Source organism: Schistocerca piceifrons, chromosome 3, assembly GCF_021461385.2.
Source record: "Schistocerca piceifrons isolate TAMUIC-IGC-003096 chromosome 3, iqSchPice1.1, whole genome shotgun sequence".
NCBI lineage: Eukaryota > Metazoa > Arthropoda > Insecta > Orthoptera > Acrididae > Schistocerca > Schistocerca piceifrons.
Genome location: NC_060140.1, coordinates 917,264,340 through 917,285,327, shown reverse-complemented (window position 1 = coordinate 917,285,327; position 20,988 = coordinate 917,264,340). Strand labels below are relative to the sequence as shown.

Below are 20,988 nucleotides of genomic sequence, written 5' to 3'. Positions count from 1 at the left end.
TTAATTTTGGCACTTATTTTGAATGGTTTCCCACGTAGATTTCGTCGAAGTTGTTATGGCTCATCTTGTTGATTCTAGGGTGATTCCACTTTGACTGCTAGAAGGTCCAGATCTGTATTTTAGCAATATTTGTAGACCTACCAAGTGCGTTTTTCAGGAAATTCTTAATGATCAAACAATCCCAGATTAGAACAATGGTATGGTAGAAATAATTTTTGACTTGGTGTTCACGATCCACATTTTTGTTAAACTTCAAATAAATTCACATATACTTCTTCTTGATTGTCACATCATCAAGAAAACAGTTTTGTATCTATCTTCATATATTCAATTTCCACTTTAACCAAACACAAGACTTGACTGTTCTTTTGCAAAGCGAAATAACAACTTAACTTCTGCAAGCTGGAACAAAGACTGCTCTGCGCGCATTCGCGCCGAAACGGTTGCAAGAAAGTCAAAGATTACGACAGTCTCACAGAAATGGACACAAACAAGAACCATATCACTGTAATATATCGATACATCGGAGTACCTATACATTAATAAAACCAAATGTGAATATTGTCACAAAAATATGCCTGTTACGAGGGCATTCAAGTTCTAAGGCCTCCGACTTTTTTTCTAACTAACTACTCACCCGAAATCGATGAAACTGGCGTTACTTCTCGACGTAATCGCCCTGCAGACGTACACATTTTTCACAACGCTGACGTCATGATTCCATGGCAGCGGCGAAGGCTTCTTTAGGAGTCTGTTTTGACCACTGGAAAATCGCTGAAGCAATAGCAGCACGGCTGGTGAATGTGCGGCCACGGAGAATGTCTTTCATTGTTGGAAAAAGCCAAAAGTCACTAGGAGCCAGGTCAGTTGAGTAGGGAGCATGAGGAATCACTTCAAAGTTGTTATCACGAAGAAACTGTTGCGTAACGTTAGCTCGATGTGCGGGAGCGTTGTCTTGGTGAAACAGCACACGCGCAGCCCTTCCTGGACGTTTTTGTTGCAGTCCAGGAAGGAATTTGTTCTTCAAAACATTTTCGTAAGATGCACCTGTTACCGTACTGCCCTTTGGAACGCAATGGGTAAGGATTACTCCCTCGCTGTCCCAGAACATGGACACCATCATTTTTTCAGCACTGGTGGTTACCCGAAATTTTTTTGGTGGCGGTGAATCTGTGTGCTTCCATTGAGCTGACTGGCGCTTTGTTTCTGGATTGAAAAATGGCATCCGCATCTCATCCATTGTCACGACCGACGAAAAGAAAGTCCCATTCATGCTGTCGTTGCGCGTCAACATTGCTTGGCAACATGCCACACGGGCAGCCATGTGGTCGTCCGTCAGCATTCGTGGCACCCACCTGGATGACACTTTTCGCATTTTCAGGTCGTCACGCAGGATTGTGTGCACAGAACCCACAGAAATGCCAACTCTGGAGGCGATCTGTTCAACAGTCATTCGGCGATCCCTCAAAACAATTCTCTCCAGTTTCTCGATCATGTCGTGAGACCGGCTTGTGCGAGCCCGAGGTTGTTTCAGTTTGTTGTCAAACGATGTTCTGCCTTCATTAAACTGTCGCACCCACGAACGCACTTTCGACACATCCATAACTCCATCACCCCATGTCTCATTCAACTGGCGATGAATTTCAATTGGTTTCACACCACGCAAATTCAGAAAACGAATGATTGCACGCTGTTCAAGTAGGAAAACGTCGCCATTTTAAGTATTTAAAACAGTTCTCATTATCGCCGCTGGCGGTAAAATTTCATCTGCCGTACGGTGCTGCCATCTCTGGGACGTATTGACAATGAGCGCGGCCTTATTTTAAAACAATGCGCATGTTTCTATCTCTTTCCAGTCCGGAGGAAAAAAATCGGAGGCCTTAGAAGTTGAATGCACCTCGTACTTCGCAGGAAAGTACTAAGACAGTACTGGTATCGAGAACTGCGGTTGGGGTGCCGTAATGGTCACGTAAATAAAGAACCATTACAAGGGGTAAACGCGAAAGTGGAAACCCCTTGCTGGAAGCGGCCTTTGCGGGGCGTCTAGGCGTCCTGTTGGCAGGGGTCGGCGACACGGCAGGTTGTGGGAGGAGGCTACCGCGCGTTTGCCTAGGAATGCGAGCACCGCCGCCGCGGTCAGTGTCGCGGGGAGGGAGAAAGGAAGGCCGGCGGCCAGGCCCGTCCCGGTATATAAGCTGGTGGGGCAGTCGGCGAGGCACAGTCGCCCACCCTCCACTGTCAACATGCGCGCTCCGGCTCTCCTGTTGGTGAGTTACGCCCACCGCTGCTACGACGACCTAGCGTGTACTCACGCCCTACCTGAGACCTTAGCGTCTGAACCATGCAATATCCTCATTACATTGTGTGTGTGTGTGTGTGTGTGTGTGTGTGTGTGTAAAGTATGAAGCTGAAGGTTGTCCAGTGTCAGCAAACAAGGAAGATGCCTGAATCTGATTGGGGCCATGTAAAGTAGGGAGGGGGGAGGGGGGGGGGGGAAGGGAGGGGTTCTACAGGGGTCTGTTCAATGTCCATTGCTTCTCTTGTTATGTATCAATTATCTGCCACTAAACGTGGCAGATTACACACTAAAAGATATTCTCCTTGTAGGTGACACTAGTTTTACTGTGAAAGACGTGGAACGTAATGTAAATGACGTAGCTAACAGGGTAGTCAGTATACTCTGGATTAGAGTTCAGGCAACACGAAATGGCTCTGAGCACTATGGGACTTAACATCTGAGGTCATCAGTCCCGTAGACGAGATGGCTTAGTAAATACGTGGGCTCCACGGAGACACTCAACAGACGTCACTGGCAGACTATGCAAGAGATACGTTGAGCATCACACAGAGCTTTAATATTGAAATTTCGGGAGCTTACGTTTCAAGAAGAGTCGGGCACAACATTACTTCCTCCCACATGTCTCCCACGAAATGACCACGACCAGAAAATCAGAGAGATTAGAGCAAGTGCAGAAGGTTATAGACACTCATTCTTCCCAAGCCCCAAGGGTGAATGGAAGAGAGTGTAAGGATAATCATAATGGTACCAAAAATGTGTGTGAAATTTTGTGGGACTTAACTGCTAAGGTCACCAGTCCCTAAGCTTACACACTACTTAACCTAAATTACCCTAAGGACAAAAACACACACGCATGCCCAAGGGAGGACTCGAACCTCCGCCGGGACCAGCCGCACAGTCCACGACTGCAACACCTGTGACCGATCGGCTAATCCCGCGCGGCCTGATGGTACCACAGGTACCATCCGCTGCATGTCGTACGATGACTTGCGTAGTACACACGCAGACGTAGATGTAAGTAGACCCGTATCTACACTTTCCAGTCACGTCAGTGTGACCGCTTGCCAAACATCTGAATAACCACCTTCTGCAGAGCAGAACTGCTGCGATGCGTGCAGGAAGAGAATCAGTGGCGTTCTAGAAGTTATCGACAGGGATGTGAGCCATGCCGATTTCAGTGCCGTGCCCAGCTGCCCTAGATTTCTCGTTTTGACGATCCATGGTGTGAACAGCTCGAGGAAGTGGTCCCACAGATTCTCGATTCGGTTTAAATTCGAGGAGTTTGGTGGCGAGGGGAGTACGGTAAACTCGTCCTGGTGCTCTTTGAACCACACACGCACACTGTGAGCTGTGTGAGACGTTGTACTGTCCGTCGTGCCGAGGAAAAAAAAATCTGCACATAGGGGTGTAAATGGTCCCCAAGGATAGATGCATACTTGTGTTCATCCATTGTGCCTTCCAGAATGACGAGACCACCCTGGTGAGGCCACGGAAACATTCCACAGACCATAACGTTCCCTCACTCCGGCCTGGATCCTTCCGACGATTGTTGCAAGGTGTTAGCTTTGAATCCTATAGAGCATAAAACGTGATTCATCTGAAAAAAACCACCTGTCAGCATTTTGTGGACGTCCAGTTGCGGTATTGGCATGTAAATTCGAGCCTACGTCGCCGATGAATAGCAATCATCATGTATGAATGCATGGTCTCGCGGCGATATGAATTAATAAAATTTTCTCGGGCTTCCAGCCGCGTCAGGTGGTTAAAATCCCACGAGCTTTCGACCGAGCTCTCCTCAGTCGGTGTCAAGTGCTACGTCAGTCTTATCACTTGACAATGACTGAGGAGAGCTCGGTCGAAAGCTCGTGGGATTTTAATCTCCTGACGCGGCTGGAAGCCCGAGAAAATTTTATTAACAGTCAGCATATGTGCATGATCCAGGCTCCCGCTGCAGGAGCCCTTAAGCAGCAATGTCCGCTTAAAGGTCCTCGAGGAGACACTGTTGGTATTCCTTTGAGTCATCTAGGCGATTACTTGCTCAACAATTCGCTCGTATTCATCTCTACATCCGCCGTTCACCCCCTGTCGCCTATGCCCCATGGGGCCATTTTGCCACGCCCGGTATACTTTAACTGCTGTGGCATCTGAACAGTTTACAGACTTAGCCGTTTAGAAAATCCTTCCACCCTTCGCCTGGAAGCCAATGGTCATGCCAGTCTGGACGTCAGATAAATCGCTCGGCTTTCTCATTACGACAGTGACTCTACTGCTTTCCGCGTCCCTTTCGCTTTACATACCATCCTCTGCTAGTGTTGACACCTGCCATCTGTGAGCGACTCTTGCACCTTGACATCGAATGTAGGCGGTGGTCGCATTGACGTGACTGGACTGTGTATGTTCCGCAGGCTAACGTACGGTGTGTGGAGAGGGCAATAGGGGATTAAGTACTGCTAGATCTGCAGGAGATGAATCTACAGGAACGGTCTACCTGCGAGATTTGCAGGAGAATATCAGCGTGCTGCACGCGTAAATGGAAAGTCAGGTATTCGCTGGTTCAAATGGTTCAAATGGCTCTGAGCACTATGCGACCTAACTTCTGAGGTCACCAGTCCCCTAGAAATTAGAACTACTTAAACCTAACTAACCTAAGGACATCACACACATCCATGCCCGCGGCAGGATTCGAACCTGCCACCGTAGTGGTCGCGCGGTTCCATACTGTAGCGCCTAGAACCGCTCGACCACTCCGGCCGGCGGAACGAAGTATTTGCAAAATAATTCGTCATAATTTTGTTTTTTGGTTGAGTAACGATTGGGCGAATGAAGTGGCGGTCAAGGTGAAGAGGAAGCCGACTGAGTTTGAAAGTAAAACAAGTATTGCTTTAGTCGAAGACGTGTCTCAGATATAAGGTACACTTGAACAAGTTTTCTTCAAATTCCCAGTCTATCGGATTATTTCATGTCAGTCAACTTGAGCACATATTATGCTAATCACTTCATGTCTGGATACACAGTACACTCAACAACTTGAGCAAACAAAATGTTTTGTGTTTTATAGTCTTTTTTTTTGCACTACAATATTTTCCCTCTGGAGCTTCAGCCTGTAGTACGTTAATTTTCTCGATGCCTTACCAGATAAACTAAAATGTACCTTCTAGTGTAAAAAATATTTCATGGACAGCTGTCCTGTCCTATGCTTCCTCGTACCTCTTTACATAGTACGTTCTCCATCTAATTTTTAACATGTTTCTATAGTGCAACATTTCAATTTCTTCCGGTTTCGCCACTTCCAGTTTTCCTAATACACACGCTCCACTCCCAAAGAAAACTATGCTCCAAGAAACTTCCTTCCTCAATACAGTGCCAGAATTTGGCGCCGGTTTTGATGTTTAGGAAGTCGTTCTTTTCCTTTGAACTGATTTCTAACACTTTTCTCTCTGACTAGTTTTTTAATCTATATCCTGACCAATAACTCCAACAGTTAGTTGTTGTACGCTACATTAAGGACTGACTGTCACTGACTCTGTTCGCATTGTAATTCCCGCAGAAATATTGCTTTATCATTGTCCAGCATCATTATTAGCATTCCGTAACATAAAGAAAAGCTGTTGTTGAAGCTTTCCCGCTCTAGAATAAATATGTGAGAGCCATAACACGTTTTAGGATATAAAACTCGGTCTGGCGTAAGATAATCATCCAGAGCCCATTGTAAAGTTCTTTAACAACGCAGGGAAACAGGAATGTACGGTACTAACGAGATCCAGATAATTTATCACATGACAAACGGGTTGACCAATAGGGAAAAGGTCAGATTCCCCACCCACGGCAGATTTCTTGGGACGGAGAGAACAGTTAAACGTCCTCTAGATCTCGCTTCCTTCCTCGCAAGTGGTTGCTGGGCGTGTCTGAACAATGCGGCTCGCTGTTTCTTTTCCCTCAAGTACATTACGAAGCAGTCTTTCATAATATATCTGTAATGACTGAAGCAAGGTCGGCAACATCTTACTCAGCTGTCGAGACGGCGATAAACGTGGTAATACATGAGATGATGTTGATAGCACGTGCCGTAATAACTTCTCTCTGAAGTGGGAGGGCCTCTTCTGTCTGTTTCCTTATAGGCTGTTGAACGTGAATGTAATATATTTGACGAATGGTGTTGTTTATGAAACATATTTGTTTGCTGATGGTTTGTTCAGTTTTTCTGTAAGTGAGGTACAACGTGGACGTGCAATGTCGGTAAGAAGTTTTAGGAATGCGTTAATTATATTAGGAAAAATGTTATTATATTTGTATCCGTGACAAGAATAATGGAATATTTTAAAATTTCATTGATGAAGATAAGGTATACAAACAAGTGTACTAATCTACTGATTACGTACGTAGCAGCGATTAATAATGCTATAAAAATTCGGAAAATTTGCTTTACTCAGTTCGGTACCAGAAACCAATAAGAAGCTACTCTAAAAAGTTTTTAACAAAAGAAAAAATGAATATGACTAATATCCTGAGACGTATTTACAAGAAATTATGAATAAAAGATCTACGATCTCTTCAAATATCGCTTGAATTATAACATTAGCGAATGATGTTAAAATATAGACAGAATACATAACTAATAAATTTCAGTTAGAATGTTGATTTGTAGTCGTCACGGATCACGAACGAAAACGGACTCATTAAAAGATGAAGTCGAATAGGAGGAGTTTTAATACTTTTATATTGGTAACTATGATACCCACGCTTCACTGGCGAATAATTATTCAGTGACGTTGAGTTGTAATGTAACTTAAATATTTCAGTACTGGCTCCGAAGGTAAACGAATTATCACTTACTCGTGAGTATTAACACGATAAACTGGGCCATGAAAGAAGAATATCTAAATGATTCTTTGTCACTAGCCTAGTTTGAACAGATTTTGTGGAACAAAATGATGTACGTATTACAGTAGTACATAAAAAGTGCAGGATGTTTAAAAACTTAATGGGAAATAAATGATTTTCCTTTTTTCCTGTGGTGATCGATTGTTCTGTCACAAAACAGGATAGCCTATCGTATGTCTGTATATTTAGCACGATACCTGGTTACGTACGGACCGCTTAAACGTTTAGTGTAGGTGTCGGAAGCGAGACCATGTCTACAGTTGTGTAACGACTCGTCAGTTGCCGGTAATGGAAATAGTTGACGGACAACCTTCTTCAGTCCTCAATAGACACATAAATGCAACCACACTTAATGTATCCATTTAGGGGTTGAAACCACTGAGACAGTATCTGAATGCCTCTACTCTGTTCTGCATTGTTCTGACAGTAGTTATAGACCCAAGATGTGATGGTACAACCAGGTGAATAGAGCTTATGGGCAACTAGTTCGCCTCAGGCGTCCAAATTGCTATAGAGAGAATTGATGTTAGACGGAGGTTTCGTCGGGAGTTACGTTTAGAGATTGATGTGAATATCAAATTCAAATGGCTCCAAGCACTATGGGACTTAACATCTGAGGTCATCAGTCTCCTAGACTTAGAACTACTAATACCTAACTAACCTAAGGACATCACACACATCCGTGTCCGAGGCAGTATTCGAACAAACGACCGTAGCAGCAGCACGGTCACGGACTGAAGCGCCTAGAACCGCTCGGTCACAGCGGCCGGCAGTGAATGTCATCTGTGATATTTGAGGTTGGTGTGTGACTAGTACATCATTAACTTTGACTGGTTAGTTCACAAAGAGTTCGTGCTGAAGTACTGGCACCTCCGTTAGACACTACCGAATAGAGTTGTATAAGATAGTTTTACCACTGTGACTAGACGTTCAACCAGTGAGCAGCTCAGTGGTAAATCAGATCGTTAGGTGATACGAAGGTCAGATAACTATTATCACCTGCGAGTGAACGGTGAAGAGCTTAATTTTATTAATAGTTGACACAACCACTCAAAGTGTTTGCAATACATCAACGAAAAAATGAACCGGTATATAGGTGTCACTCTCAAATTTGTACTACCTTATGACGAAATGTTGTCTCTTGAAAGGAGTTACAAATTTTAATGTCTACTCCGTCTTTATTGCTGTTCTTCTCCACTTACTGTATTAGACTGAAATCGTATTCCTTCTTTATTCCATTTGGCTTTTTATCGGTCTATTAATCTTTTTTTTTCAGTTTGGCCTCCATTTTATTACTACTAGAATTTGTAAAGGTGGTGCCTTTCAACTCTCGTGTATTTTATAAAAGGGTCATGTTTCAGAGCTGCTCTTAAAATGTATCTTCATTAATTGCTGGTTCGACCATATAACTATCATCTGGCATTTTAAATTATGTCCATTAGCTGTTGTTGTTGTGGGCTTCAGTCCTGAGACTGGTTTCATGCAGCTCTCCGTGCTACTCTATCCTCTGCAAGCTTCTTCATCTCCCAGTACCTACTGCAACCTACATCCTTCTGAATCTGCTTAGTGTATTCATCTCTTGGTCTCCCTCTACGATTTTTACCCTCCACGGTGCCCTCCAATGCTAAATTTGTGATCCCTTGATGCCTCAAAATATGTCCTACCAACCGATCACTTCTTCTAGTCAAGTTGTGCCACAAACTTTTCTTCTCCCCAATCCTATTCAATACCTCCTCATTAGTTACGTAATCTACCCACCTTATCTTCAGCATTCTTCTGTAGCAACACATTTCGAAAGCTTCTATTCTCTTCTTGTCCAAACTAGTTATCGTCCATGTTTCACTTCCATACATGGCTACACTCCATACAAATACTTCCAGAAATGACTTCCTGACACTTAAATCTATACTCGATGTTAACAAATTTCTCTTCTTCAGAAACGCTTTCCTTGCCATTGCCAGTCTACATTTGATATCCTCTCTATTTCGACCATCATCAGTTATTTTACTCCCTAAATAGCAAAACTCCTTTACTACTTTAAGTGTCTCATTTCCTAATCTAATTCCCTCAGGATCACCCGACTTAATTTGACTACATTCCATTATCCTCGTTTTGCTTTTGTTGATGTTCATCTTATATCCTCCTTTCAAGACACTGTCCATTCCGTTCAACTGCTCTTCCAAGTCCTTTGCTGTCTCTGACAGAATTACAATGTCATCGGCGAACCTCAAAGTTTTACTTCTTCTCCATGAATTTTAATACCTACTCCGAATTTTTATTTTGTTTCCTTTACTGCTTGCTCAATATACAGATTGAATAGCATATGGGAGAGGCTACAACCCTGTCTCACTCCTTTCCCAACCACTGCTTCCCTTTCATGCCCCTCGACTCTTATAACTGCCATCTGGTTTCTGTACAAATTGTAAATAGCCTTTCGCTCCCTGTATTTTACCCCTGCCACCTTCAGAATTTGAGACACAGTATTCCAGTTAACATTGTCAAAAGCTTTCTCTAAGTCTACAAATGCTATAAACGTAGGTTTGCCTTTTCTTAATCTTTCTTCTAAGGTAAGTCGTAAGGTTAGTATTCCCTCACGTGTTCCTACATTTCTACGGAATCCAAACTGATCTTCCCCGAGGTCCGCTTCTACCAGTTTTTCCATTCGTCTGTAAAGAATTCGCGTTAGTATTTTGCAGCTGTGACTTATTAAACTGATAGTTCGGTAATTTTCACATCTGTCAACACCTGCCTTCTTTGGGATTGTAATTATTATATTCTTCTTGAAGTCTGAGGGTATTTCGCCTGTCTCATACATCGTGCTCACCAGATGGTAGAGTTTTGTCATGACTGGCTCTCCCGAGGCCATCAGTAGTTCTAATGGAATGTTGTCTACTCTCGGGGCCTTGTTTCGACTCAGGTCTTTCAGTGCTCTGTCAAACTCTTCACGCAGTATCTTATCTCCCATTTCGTCTTCATCTACATCCTCTTCCATTTCCATAATATTGTCCTCAAGTACATCGCCCTTGTATAAACCCTCTATATACTCCTTCCACCTTTCTGCCTTCCCTTCTTTGCTTAGAACTGGGTTGCCATCTGAGCTCTTGATATTAATAAAAGTCGTTCTCTTCTCTCCAAAGGTCTCTTTAATTTTCCTGTAGGCAGTATCTATCTTACCCCTAGTGAGACAAGCCTCTACATCCTTACATTTGTCCTCTAGCCATCCCTGCTTAGCCATTTTGCACTTCCTGTCGATATCATTTTTGAGACGTTTGTATTCCTTTTTGCCTACTTATTTACTGCATTTTTATATTTTCTCCTTTCATCAATTAAATTCAATATTTCTTCTGTTACCCAAGGATTTCTATTAGCCCTCGTCTTTTTACCTACTTGATCCTCTGCTGCCTTCACTAATTCATCCCTCATAGCTACCCATTCTTCTTCTACTGTATTTCTTTCCCCCATTCCTGTCAATTGTTCCCTTATGCTCTCCCTGAAACTCTCTACATCCTGTGGTTCTTTCAGTTTATCCAGGTCCCATCTCCTTAAATTACCACCTTTTTGCAGTTTCTTCAGTTTCAATCTGCAGTTCATAACCAATAGATTGTGGTCAGAATCCACATGTGCCCCAGGAAATGTCTTACAATTTAAAACCTGGTTCCTAAATATCTGTCTTACCATTATATAATCTATCTGATACCTTTTAGTATCTCCAGGATTCTTCCAGGTATACAACCTTCTTTTATGATTCTTGAACCAAGTGTTAGCTATGATTAAGTTATGCTCTGTGCAGAATTCTACAAGGCGGCTTCCTCTTTCATTCCTTCCCCCAATCCATATTCACCTACTATGTTTCCTTCTCTCCCTTTTCCTACTGACGAATTCCAGTCACCCATGACTATTAAATTTTCGTCTCCCTTCACTACCTGAATAATTTCTTTTATCTCGTCATACATTTCATCTATTTCTTCATCATCTGCAGAGCTAGTTGGCATATAAACTTGTACTACTGTAGTAGGCATGGGCTTTGTGTCTATCTTGGCCACAATAATGCGTTCACTATGCTGCTTGTAGTAGCTAACCCGCACTCCTATTTTTTTATTCATTATTAAACCTACTCCTGCATTACCGTTATTTGATTTTGTATTTATAACGCTGTAATCACCTGACCAAAAGTCTTGTTCCTCCTGCCACCGAACTTCACTAATTCCCACTATATCTAACTTTAAGCTATCCATTTCCCTTTTTAAATTTTCTAACTTACCTGCCCGATTAAGGGATCTGACATTCCACGCTCCGATCCGTAGAACACCAGTTTTCTTTCTCCTGATAACGACGTCCTCCTGAGTAGTCCCCGCCCGGAGATCCGAATGGGGGACTATTCTACCTCCGGAATATTTTACCCAAGAGGACGCCATCATCATTTAATCATCATACAGTAAAGCTGCATGTCCTCGGGAAAAATTACGGCTGTAGTTTCCCCTTGCTTTCAGCCGTTCGCAGTACCAGCACAGCAAGGCCGTTTTGGTTAATGTTACAAGGCCAGATCAGTCAATCATCCAGACTGTTGCCCCTGCAACTACTGAAAAGGCTGCTGCCCCTCTTCAGGAACCACATGTTTGTCTGGCCTCTCAACAGATACCCCTCCGTTGTGGTTGCACCTACGGTACGGCCATCTGTATCGCTGAGGCACGCAAGCCTCCCCACCAACGGCAAGGTCCATGGTTCATGGGGGGGGGGGGGGGGGGGGACCATTAGCTAGGATGAGACAATTGTTGCTGTGCCATCAAATCAAATAAAAACTACCCTTCGTTAGTGCTGCCAACAATAATGAGTATTGCTATTGCTAATCAATATTCTGAGCTGTGTACCGTTTAGCTTTCTGACGAGATATAACGGCTTTATGATCGCAACTGGCAGGTAATTAAGAATTATCCATCAGCATCACTTGATGGTTCTGAATTATGATTTTTTTCAATTTATTACTTGTTTCATCAGTATTTCTTGTCATCTATTCTCCAATATGTTTTCGGACTTCTGCAAACTGTCCTCAGTTTTAGAGTGTAGCCTTACAACTTTAATTCGCCCCTTACATCAACGTTCCTTATGAGGTATATAAATTCTAAAAATTAATCTGTCTGTCTTGTTATTCATTGGGCCGGCCGGTGTGGCCGAGTGGTTCTAGGCGCTTCAGTCTGGAAGCGCGTGACCGCTACGGTCGCAGGTTCGAATCCTGCCTCGGGCATGGGTGTGTGTGATGTCCTTAAGTTAGATAGGTATAAGTAGTTCTAAGTCTAGGGGACTGATGACCTCTGATGTTAAGTCCCATAGCGCTCAGAGCCGTTTTCCGCTGCGGATCTCTGGCGAGTACAGCGGAGCACGCGTTCTAGAGCCCTTGATGCACCTGTTATAACTTAGCGTAGGTCAGATGAGAAACGCAGATTGAAGAGTAAGGAGATTAAAAAAAAACTGATACTGGGTTAGAAAGTGGCTCACCAGCAGCGGTGAATTACAGTGAGAACAGAGATGTGTAGTGGTCTCCGCTTAACAGAAGTCGATGGTTGAGATGACAGCATCCTATATGTAGTCTGCATAAGGTATGTCAGAAATACTAATTAAATTAAATACTTAGACAAATCACAGATCTTATAAGGTAGGCGTGACTCTGTGAGTACAGAGGAACTTGCGAGGACATGCTGAAGAGGTGCCATATGTTAGATTTCTCTTCAGTTGAAATTTTTTTTCAATTTGTGACGAGTTCTATGGGACCAAACTGCTGAGGTCATCGGTCCCTAAGCTTACATACTACTTAATATAACCCAAACCAACTTACGCTAAGGACACAGAGATGCCCGAGGGAGGACTCAAACCTCCGACGGGAATCTCTTCAGTTGAAACCACTGCACTGTTAGGATTTGATATGACACGAGGAACAGGTAGTGGCGTAGTGTTCCAACGAGCAACAGACGAACCAGCATAATGTCTTAATGCTCTACACTAAAATAGTGTCTAATAACAAGTATTTATGTAAAAACTCGACGATTCATCAGTTCTGTATTCTGGCACTTGGGATTTGTGTGCACTCTCTGTTTTATTGGCTCTTTTTATTATTTATAATAACATATACCCCTCAAACTGTGCGCAGGTTGCCCTGTCGTGCGCCGTGGCCGCCGCTTCGGCGGAGCCCGGCTTCCTCGGGGCCGCCGCCCCGGCGGTCGTCGCCGCCGCCCCCGCCGCCGTCCGAGTGACAGTGCCCACGGCCGCCGTCATCCCGCCGTCCATCTCGACCCAGTACCACGCCCAGGACGAGCTCGGCGGCTACGCGTACGGCTACAACGGCGGCCCCTCTGCCAAGCAGGAGGTGCGCACGCCCGACGGCGTCGTGGCCGGCGCCTACTCCTACGTGGACGCCAACAACATCGTGCAGAGCGCCCAGTACGCCTCCGACCCCGTAAATGGCTTCCGCGTTGCCGCCACCAACCTGCCGGTCGGCCCCGCCGCCCCCGCCGTGGTAGCCGCGCCCGCGCCCGCTCCCGTCGTCGCTGCTCACGCCGCCCCCGCAGTACTCGCCGCGGCCGCCCCCGCCGTAGTCGCCGCCGCTCCAGCTCCAGCTGCCGCCGCTGCCGCCGCACACCTAGTAGCCAAGGCGCACCTGCTGGGACGCAAGAAGAGAGGAATCTTCGGAGCGCCCGTGGCGTACGCCGCCCACGCCCCCGCCGTCGTCGCCGCCCCCGCTGTCGTCGCCGCATCTCCCGGGTCAACAGTGGTCACAGTGCCCGGCACCAGTGCATATTCCTTCAGCACCGCCTCCCTCCACCCACCGCAGGTAGTCCCCGCTAGTCCTCAGACTGCCGTGGCTGCCGCTGTCGCTATCGACCCTCACCTCGCAGCCAAGGCGCACCTGCTGGGCCGCAGGAAGCGCAGCCCCGGCTATCTGGGAGCCGCAGGGCTGGTGGCTGCCGCCCCCGTCGCCCACGCCGCCCCCCTCGCCTACGCCGCCCCAGCCGCGGCCGTCGTCCCGGCCGGCCCCGTCGTCGCCACCGCCCCCGGCTCCACCACCATCACGAACCCGCCCTTCCGTAGCTTCTCTTACGCGGCCGCCGCCGGCCACCCTGCTCAGGTGGTACCTGCAGGTCCTGCCGTGGCGTACGCTGCCGCCGCTCCGGCCGTCGTTGCTGGCCCGGCTCTGCCCGTTGCCCCGGCTGTGGCAGCCGCCCCCGCCGTGGCCGTCGCTAACGGAGCTGCAGCTGCTCACGCCGCCAATGCCGCTGCAGCTGTGAACGCCGCCAACGCCGCCAACGCTGCCAACGCCGCCCACGCCGCCGCAGCTGCACGTGCCGCCAATGCAGCTGCAGCTGTGAACGCCGCCAACGCCGCCAACGCCGCCAACGCCGCCCATGCCGCCGCAGCTGCACGTGCCGCCAATGCAGCTGCAGCTGTGAACGCCGCCAACGCCGCTGCAGCTGTGAACGCTGCCAACGCCGCCGCAGCTGCTAACGCCGCCGCAGCTGCCAACGCCGCCGCCGCAGCTGCCGCCCCCGCAGTGGTGGCTGCACACGCCCCCGCTGTCGTCGCTGCTCACGCCGCGGCTCCCGCCCCCGCCGCCGCCGCCGTCCTTCCAGTGACGGCCTCCAGCCAGTACCGCGTCCAGGACGGACTCGGCCAGTACACCTACGGCTACGCCGACAGTAATTCTGTCAAGACGGAGAGCCGCGCCGTCGACGGCTCGACTGTCGGTGGCTACTCCTACGTTGACGGGCACGGCCTGGTGCAGAGCGTCAAGTACCACGCCGACACCCTGGGTTTCAGGGTTGCAGCCACCAATCTGCCAGTAGGACACGCTTAAACCGCCGACGACGATTATCAATAACTATGTTACCCCGCTTTATAAGTTATATTAACTTCGAGACGCCAAACATTGCTCTGTGTAAATACTTTTCCTTCTGTACTTTTCAATAAAAACACATTGATTGTTTGCTCTCACAGGAAACACGTCTTTTACTCTGTCTTAACCTGTTACATGGGTCTGATAGATATATATGTAGTTGAGTGGTCAGCGTGATGGGTTGCCATCCTATGGGCTTGGGTTCGATTCCCGGCTGGGTCGGGGATATTCTCTGCTCAGGGACTGGATCTTGTGCTGTCTTCATCATCAGTACATCCCCATCCGGCGCGCAGGTCGCCCAATGAGGCGTCGAATGTAATAAGACCTGCACCAAGGCGGCCGGACATGCCCCGCAAGGGGCCTCCGGGCCAATGACGCCAAACTCTCATTTACATTTTTTCCGTAGCTGCTCGTTTTCATTGGGTTCGATGGACATATCAGTTTGCAGCATTTTTTTTCTCTTGTAGCTAATTGGAATGACGAGTTTCAAGTTGGCAGGTGTTAATGATATTATTTAATATAACAAAAAGACAGTAATAACCTTCGTAGACTTCACAAAGGCATATGACTCCATCGACAGACAGATTCTTGTTAGGATCCTGAAGAACAGAGGACTTGATGGAACTACACAAGAACTCATAAAAGAAATTCTGACAGACACAAAAGCAAGGGTGAGATTCAGAGGAGCACTGTCAGAAGAATTTGAGATCAAGACTGGTGTTAAACAGGGAGATGGATTGTCACCATTGTTGTTCTACATAGCACTGGACGAAGTGATCAGGCAGTGGAGAGCAATAAACGAGGAAATGGGAAGACCAAAGACCCATGTGGGGGACAAAAAGGACAACAGGGCTCAAGTGGACTGCCTAGCCTTTGCAGATGACATAGCAATAGTAAGTGAGACGGAAGAAGATGCAAAGACACAACTCAACAACTTAAGTAAGGTAGCCAGAAAGGTGGGACTGAGGATCGCCTATAACAAGACAAAGACATTAAACACCACTGCAAACTGGGAAACACCGGAAGGCACTGTGCAAATGGTGGACAAATTTAAATACCTGGGAGAATTTATAACAGGAAGGAACAGGAGCAAGGAGGGAATAACAGAGAGGATAGAGAAGATGAAGTCAGCCTTCTGCATGACGAGAGAGGTATACAGTAAAAAGAATATATCTACAGAGGCAAAGATAAGCCACTACAAGGCAACAGTGAGGAATGCAGTATTATATGCTGCTGAGACGATGACACTAGGAAGAAATGGGGCAGAGCAACTAGAGAAAGAAGAGAGGAAAATACTGAAAAAAATACTAGGTCCCAAAAGAGGTGGAGAGAGGTGGATGCGAAGACCTAGGGAAGAATTGTACCGGAACATGAGAACAACATCCGGGGAAATCAGACTGAAAAGAGCAAGGTTTGCTGGACATGTAGTTAGGATGAGTATGGACAGAATGACGAGGAGAGTGTGGGAAACAACAGGGAGATCAAGGGGAAAGACACGAACCAAGTGGATTGTTGAACTTCGGAAGGACTGGTTGGAATTGGCGATCAAGGTCGAAGTAAAGGAAAATTGGAGGAACAAATATACACCGACAAATATGCCGGAGATCAATGACAGAGAAGAATACAGGAAAAGATTAGAATGTCACCAGTGGAGCCGCCAGGAGAAACGGAAACTGAAGATCTCGAAAGAAGAGCGGGAGAGGAGAAGAGAAAGAATGAAGAGGTTCTGGGAGAAGAAGAGGAAAATGCAGTCCACGAAGGGGCTACCCGTGGTCCTACTGAGGCCGTAACGCAAGAAGAAGAAGAATATTATTTAATGCTTCTTGTAGTCAGACAAGATAAAGATAATTTGATAACAACACAAATAATGCCAGTCACTACCCTGAAGAGAAAACATCTCGCTTTCTCCCGGTTTGATCAGATAGAGTAATTGTACTTATTTCGACAACTTATTAACTAGTCCGGATTTGGTTGACAAACGAAAAGGTAAGAACACAGACATTGTTAGCGAGACAGAAAGGAGCTCCCAGACTGTGTGTAAATGAAAGCATGGCAAATAGATAACGGAGCATAGAAACAAGGAGATGTTCATCAGATGGAAAGACGACACGACCCTCAGACATTCCATGATGCATTTCATGAAGAAAAAAGACTGACACTGTGCAAAAGTCTAGCGTTCTCGTGGATTATAGGAGCTACCAAATGACAAGAACCAGACTGGAAAAATTTCATCGGAAGCTTTTTGACATCCATTGGGTGTTGTAAGCTTAAATTCCTCCGTTTTGTACAAAATATTTGGTGGCGAAGAATGCAAATCGGTTTTCAAGACCAGTGTCGGAGAACAGCTGATCGTATCCTCTCTACATCTTGTAGGCATCTTTTTAAAAGATTGGGAATTCTTACAACAGCCTCACAGTACATTTACTCACTAATGAAATTTGTTCTCAACAACATGGACCAGTTTAAAAACAACAGTGACATTCATGACTATAATACCAGAAAAAAGAAAAACTTAGACTATCCTTTACTCTACCTATCTTTGGTCCAGAAAGGGATAAATATGCTTCTATAAAAATTTTCGCCAAATTACCAGATGAAATAAAATGTCTGACAGAGAGCAGTAATAGCTTCCAAAAATAAATTGAAATCATATATATTTGCACTGCTTGTGCACTTGACACGTTCCACATCATAACGGCTACCGTACCGTGCGATTGAACACACAACAAGCTAACTAACTAACTAACTCTCCACAAAAGAGGTCATCCATTGGACACCCACCTCGAGCACCAAACGTGACTCGTCTTATAACGACACATTTTACAGAATTTTTTCAACGACAACGAAGGAAAGACCAACAAGGTAGTGTCGAGTGTGCACGAGAAGAGGCCTTCCTAAAGAGACATCTTATTGGTGTGCAGAATGTTTTGCGGAGTATACTCGTAGATATTCATAACTCAGTATTGCCTACTGTGGTCAGAACATGAGGATGATGCGCCAAGCTGAGAATACGTACAAAATTAATGTTAAGTTACGTCTTGCAACAGGTTCTACTTTGGGCCCACTCCTTTCCAGTTTGCGTATATACGACTTTCCTCCTTCCAATTCAATAATTTTCAGGAAATCTTGCAGCAAGTAACAGGGACTTTTGTCAATGTAACCATAAGTACTTTGTACATTTGTGGATTTTGTTTGTTTATGGATCAGTGTTAAGATTGCGTGAAACCTTAGAAATTGGTGAGACGTAACGGCCTTACAGTCTTTCTAGTGGTATTAGTGGTATGTCACTTAACGCCTCTCTCGTTAAGTCTTCGTATCATGAGCTTAGTCCCACAGATTGCGCTCGTATCTGATAGGATATTTTGTGGTGTACTTCGGTGTCGCCAGGTTTTTTCCTTGCACTCTTGCATGTCGGTGGGGCAGTTTAATGTCTAGGAGTATAACTTTGACTGAGACTTCACAGGATCGAGAATATCGTAGTGGCCGAATTCGTAGGCTCCATTGGTCAACGTGGCATCTTTGTATTAAAAGTAAATTACGCTGCTGCCCATTAAAATTGGAACACCACGAAGGCGGCATACAACAAATGTCGACCTGGTATGAAGCATATTGTACGTTTGAATATGCAAATGATTAATATTACTTCGCAGCCTCACAAAGTAAGTAGCGGTACCGTAATCAACTTGCTGTGTCCAAAGAAAGATTTTGCCACGCGTTACTCGTTCAGAAACGGCGTCTGAATGTTAGTTGTGTGTGACTAGATTGCATAAGAGGGAGAAAAACATAGCAGTAGGAATTGGAATTCGATATCGGCAGAATCGAGGCCTTTGGAAACAACAGTTAGCCATTCCATGATATTGCTGCAAATTTCGTTCAGGATACTGTTTCTGTTAGGTGAATATGGAACCGATGGATTCGTGAGAGTCATACCGAACGCCACACAGGACCCCAGTAGACCCTCGCGATTAGCATGTGTTCCACCGGCGATCCAGTTAAAAAGGGCCTCATAAGCCTTGTATTTGTGTAGTCAGTGTGCCATGAGATTCATGAAATGGTCTAATGATCGACCACACTGGACCGTTTGGTAGTTGTAAACAAGTAATTTGGGGTGATATGTCCATCATGCTGGACCTTGTGGGACTCCAATGGAAGGGTTTGGGTTTGGCGAAAGCCTGGAGAACGTTACCTGCCATCATGTGTAGTGCGGACAGTGAAGTACGGTTACTGTGGAGATGGTGTTGAAGTACGGGACTGTTTTTCGTGGTTTAGGATGTGGACCTCGTATTTCGCTGAAGAAAAGCTAAATGCGGCCGGATATTAACACACTTTGCAGCACTGTGTACGCCATACAGTAGAGAAACTGTTCAGGGACGATGCATCCTGCCATAAAGCAGCATATGTGAGGCAGTGGCTTGTGGACAACAACATTCCTGAATAAGCTGGCCAGTGTGGAGTCCCTGCCTGAACCACATTTGGAATGATATAATTCTTCAACTTCGCTAGAGATCTTATCGTCCACACTACTACCTTCTCTGGTTTCGGCTCATTCCTTTACATACATTGAAAAGCTTCATTGAAAGTGTCCCCAGCAGAGTTGAAGCCGTCATAAAAGCGAAGGGTTGACAAACCCTGTATTAAAGTGCACTAATAAGTGTTCTGATACTTCCAGGTTTTAAATTGTAAGACATTTCCAGGGGCAGATGTGGATTTCCAGGGACTCTGACTACAATTTATTGGTTATGAACTGTAGGTTAAAACTGAAGAAAATGCAAAAAGGTAGGAATTTAAGGAGATGGGACATGGATAAACTGAAAGAACCACAGACTGTAGAGAGTTTCAGACAGAGCATTACGGAACTCTTGACAAGAACAGGGGAAAGAAATACAGTAGAAGAAGAATGGGTAGCTTTTAGAGATGAAATATTGAAGACAGGAGAGGATCAACTAGGTAAAAAGACGACGGCTAATAGAAATCCTTGGGTAACTGAAGAGGTATTGAATTTAATTGATGAAAGGAGAAAATATAAAAATCAGTAAATGAAGTAGGTGAAAATGAGTACAAACGTCACAAAAACTAGATCGACAGGAAGTGCAAAATGGCTAAGCAGGGATGATTAGGGGACAAATGTAAAAATGTAGAGGCGTATATCAATAGGGGTACGATGGATACTGCCTACGGGAAAATTAAAGACACCTTTGGAGAAAAGAGAATCACCCACATGAATGTCAAGAGCTCAGGTAGAAAACCAGTTCTGAGAAAAGGTGGAAGGAGTATGTAGAGAGCCTATGCAAGGGCAATATTATGGAAATGGAAGAGGATGTAAAGGAAGATGAAAGAAGACATATGATACTGTGTGAAGAATTTGTCAGAGCACTGAAGGACCTAAGTCGAAACAAGTCTCGGGGAGTAAACAACTTCCCATTAGAACTACTGATAGCCTTTGGGGAGCCAGCCATGAGAAAACTCTACAATCTGGTGAGCAAGATGTATGAGACAGGTGAAATACCCTCAGACTTCAAGAAGAATAGAATAATTCCAATCCCAAAAAAACAGGTGCTGATAGGAGTGAAAACTACCGAACTATCAGTTTAATAAGTCACGGATGCAAAATACTAACACGAATTCTTTACAGAGAAATGGAAAAACTGGTAGAAGCCAATCTCAGGGAAGATGAGTTTTGATTCTCTAGAAATGTTGGAACACGCGATGCAGTACTGACCCTACGACTTACCTTAGAAGATAGATTAAGGTAAGGAAAACCTATGTTTGTAGCATTTGTAGACTTAGAGAAAGCTTTTGACAGTGTTGACTGGAACACTCTCTTTCAAATTCTGTAGGTGGCAGGGGCAAAATACAGAAAGAGGAAGGCTATTTACAATTTGTGCAGAAACCAGATTGCAGTTATAAGAGTGAAGGGGCATGAAAG

General features: G+C 45.3%; 1 protein-coding gene across 2 annotated transcripts; it reads left to right on the top strand.

Annotated features, from left to right (window-relative positions):
- The first annotated feature begins 2,232 nt into the window (after positions 1-2,232).
- On the top strand, positions 2,233-15,167 carry LOC124789434 (ice-structuring glycoprotein-like). 2 transcript variants are annotated; one of them, XM_047256781.1, is made up of 3 exons: positions 2,233-2,267; positions 13,323-14,552; positions 14,616-15,167. In XM_047256781.1, the coding sequence occupies exons 1-3, from the start codon at positions 2,244-2,246 to the stop codon at positions 15,021-15,023; spliced, it is 1,662 nt and encodes a 553-aa protein (XP_047112737.1). In that variant the 5' UTR covers positions 2,233-2,243; the 3' UTR covers positions 15,024-15,167. The 2 variants fall into 2 exon arrangements, with proteins under 2 accessions (XP_047112737.1, XP_047112736.1); XM_047256780.1 differs by having other exon boundaries at positions 13,323-15,167.
- Positions 15,168-20,988: the final 5,821 nt, after the last annotated feature.

What these genes read in the sequence shown, in the direction of transcription:
- LOC124789434 (XM_047256780.1), top strand. Translation starts at nt 2,244, where the DNA reads ATGCGCGCTCCGGCTCTCCTGTTG. An exon ending in GCGCTCCGGCTCTCCTGTTG is followed by an intron (nt 2,268 to 13,322) that starts GTGAGTTACGCC and finishes AACTGTGCGCAG; the next exon opens with GTTGCCCTGTCGTGCGCCGT.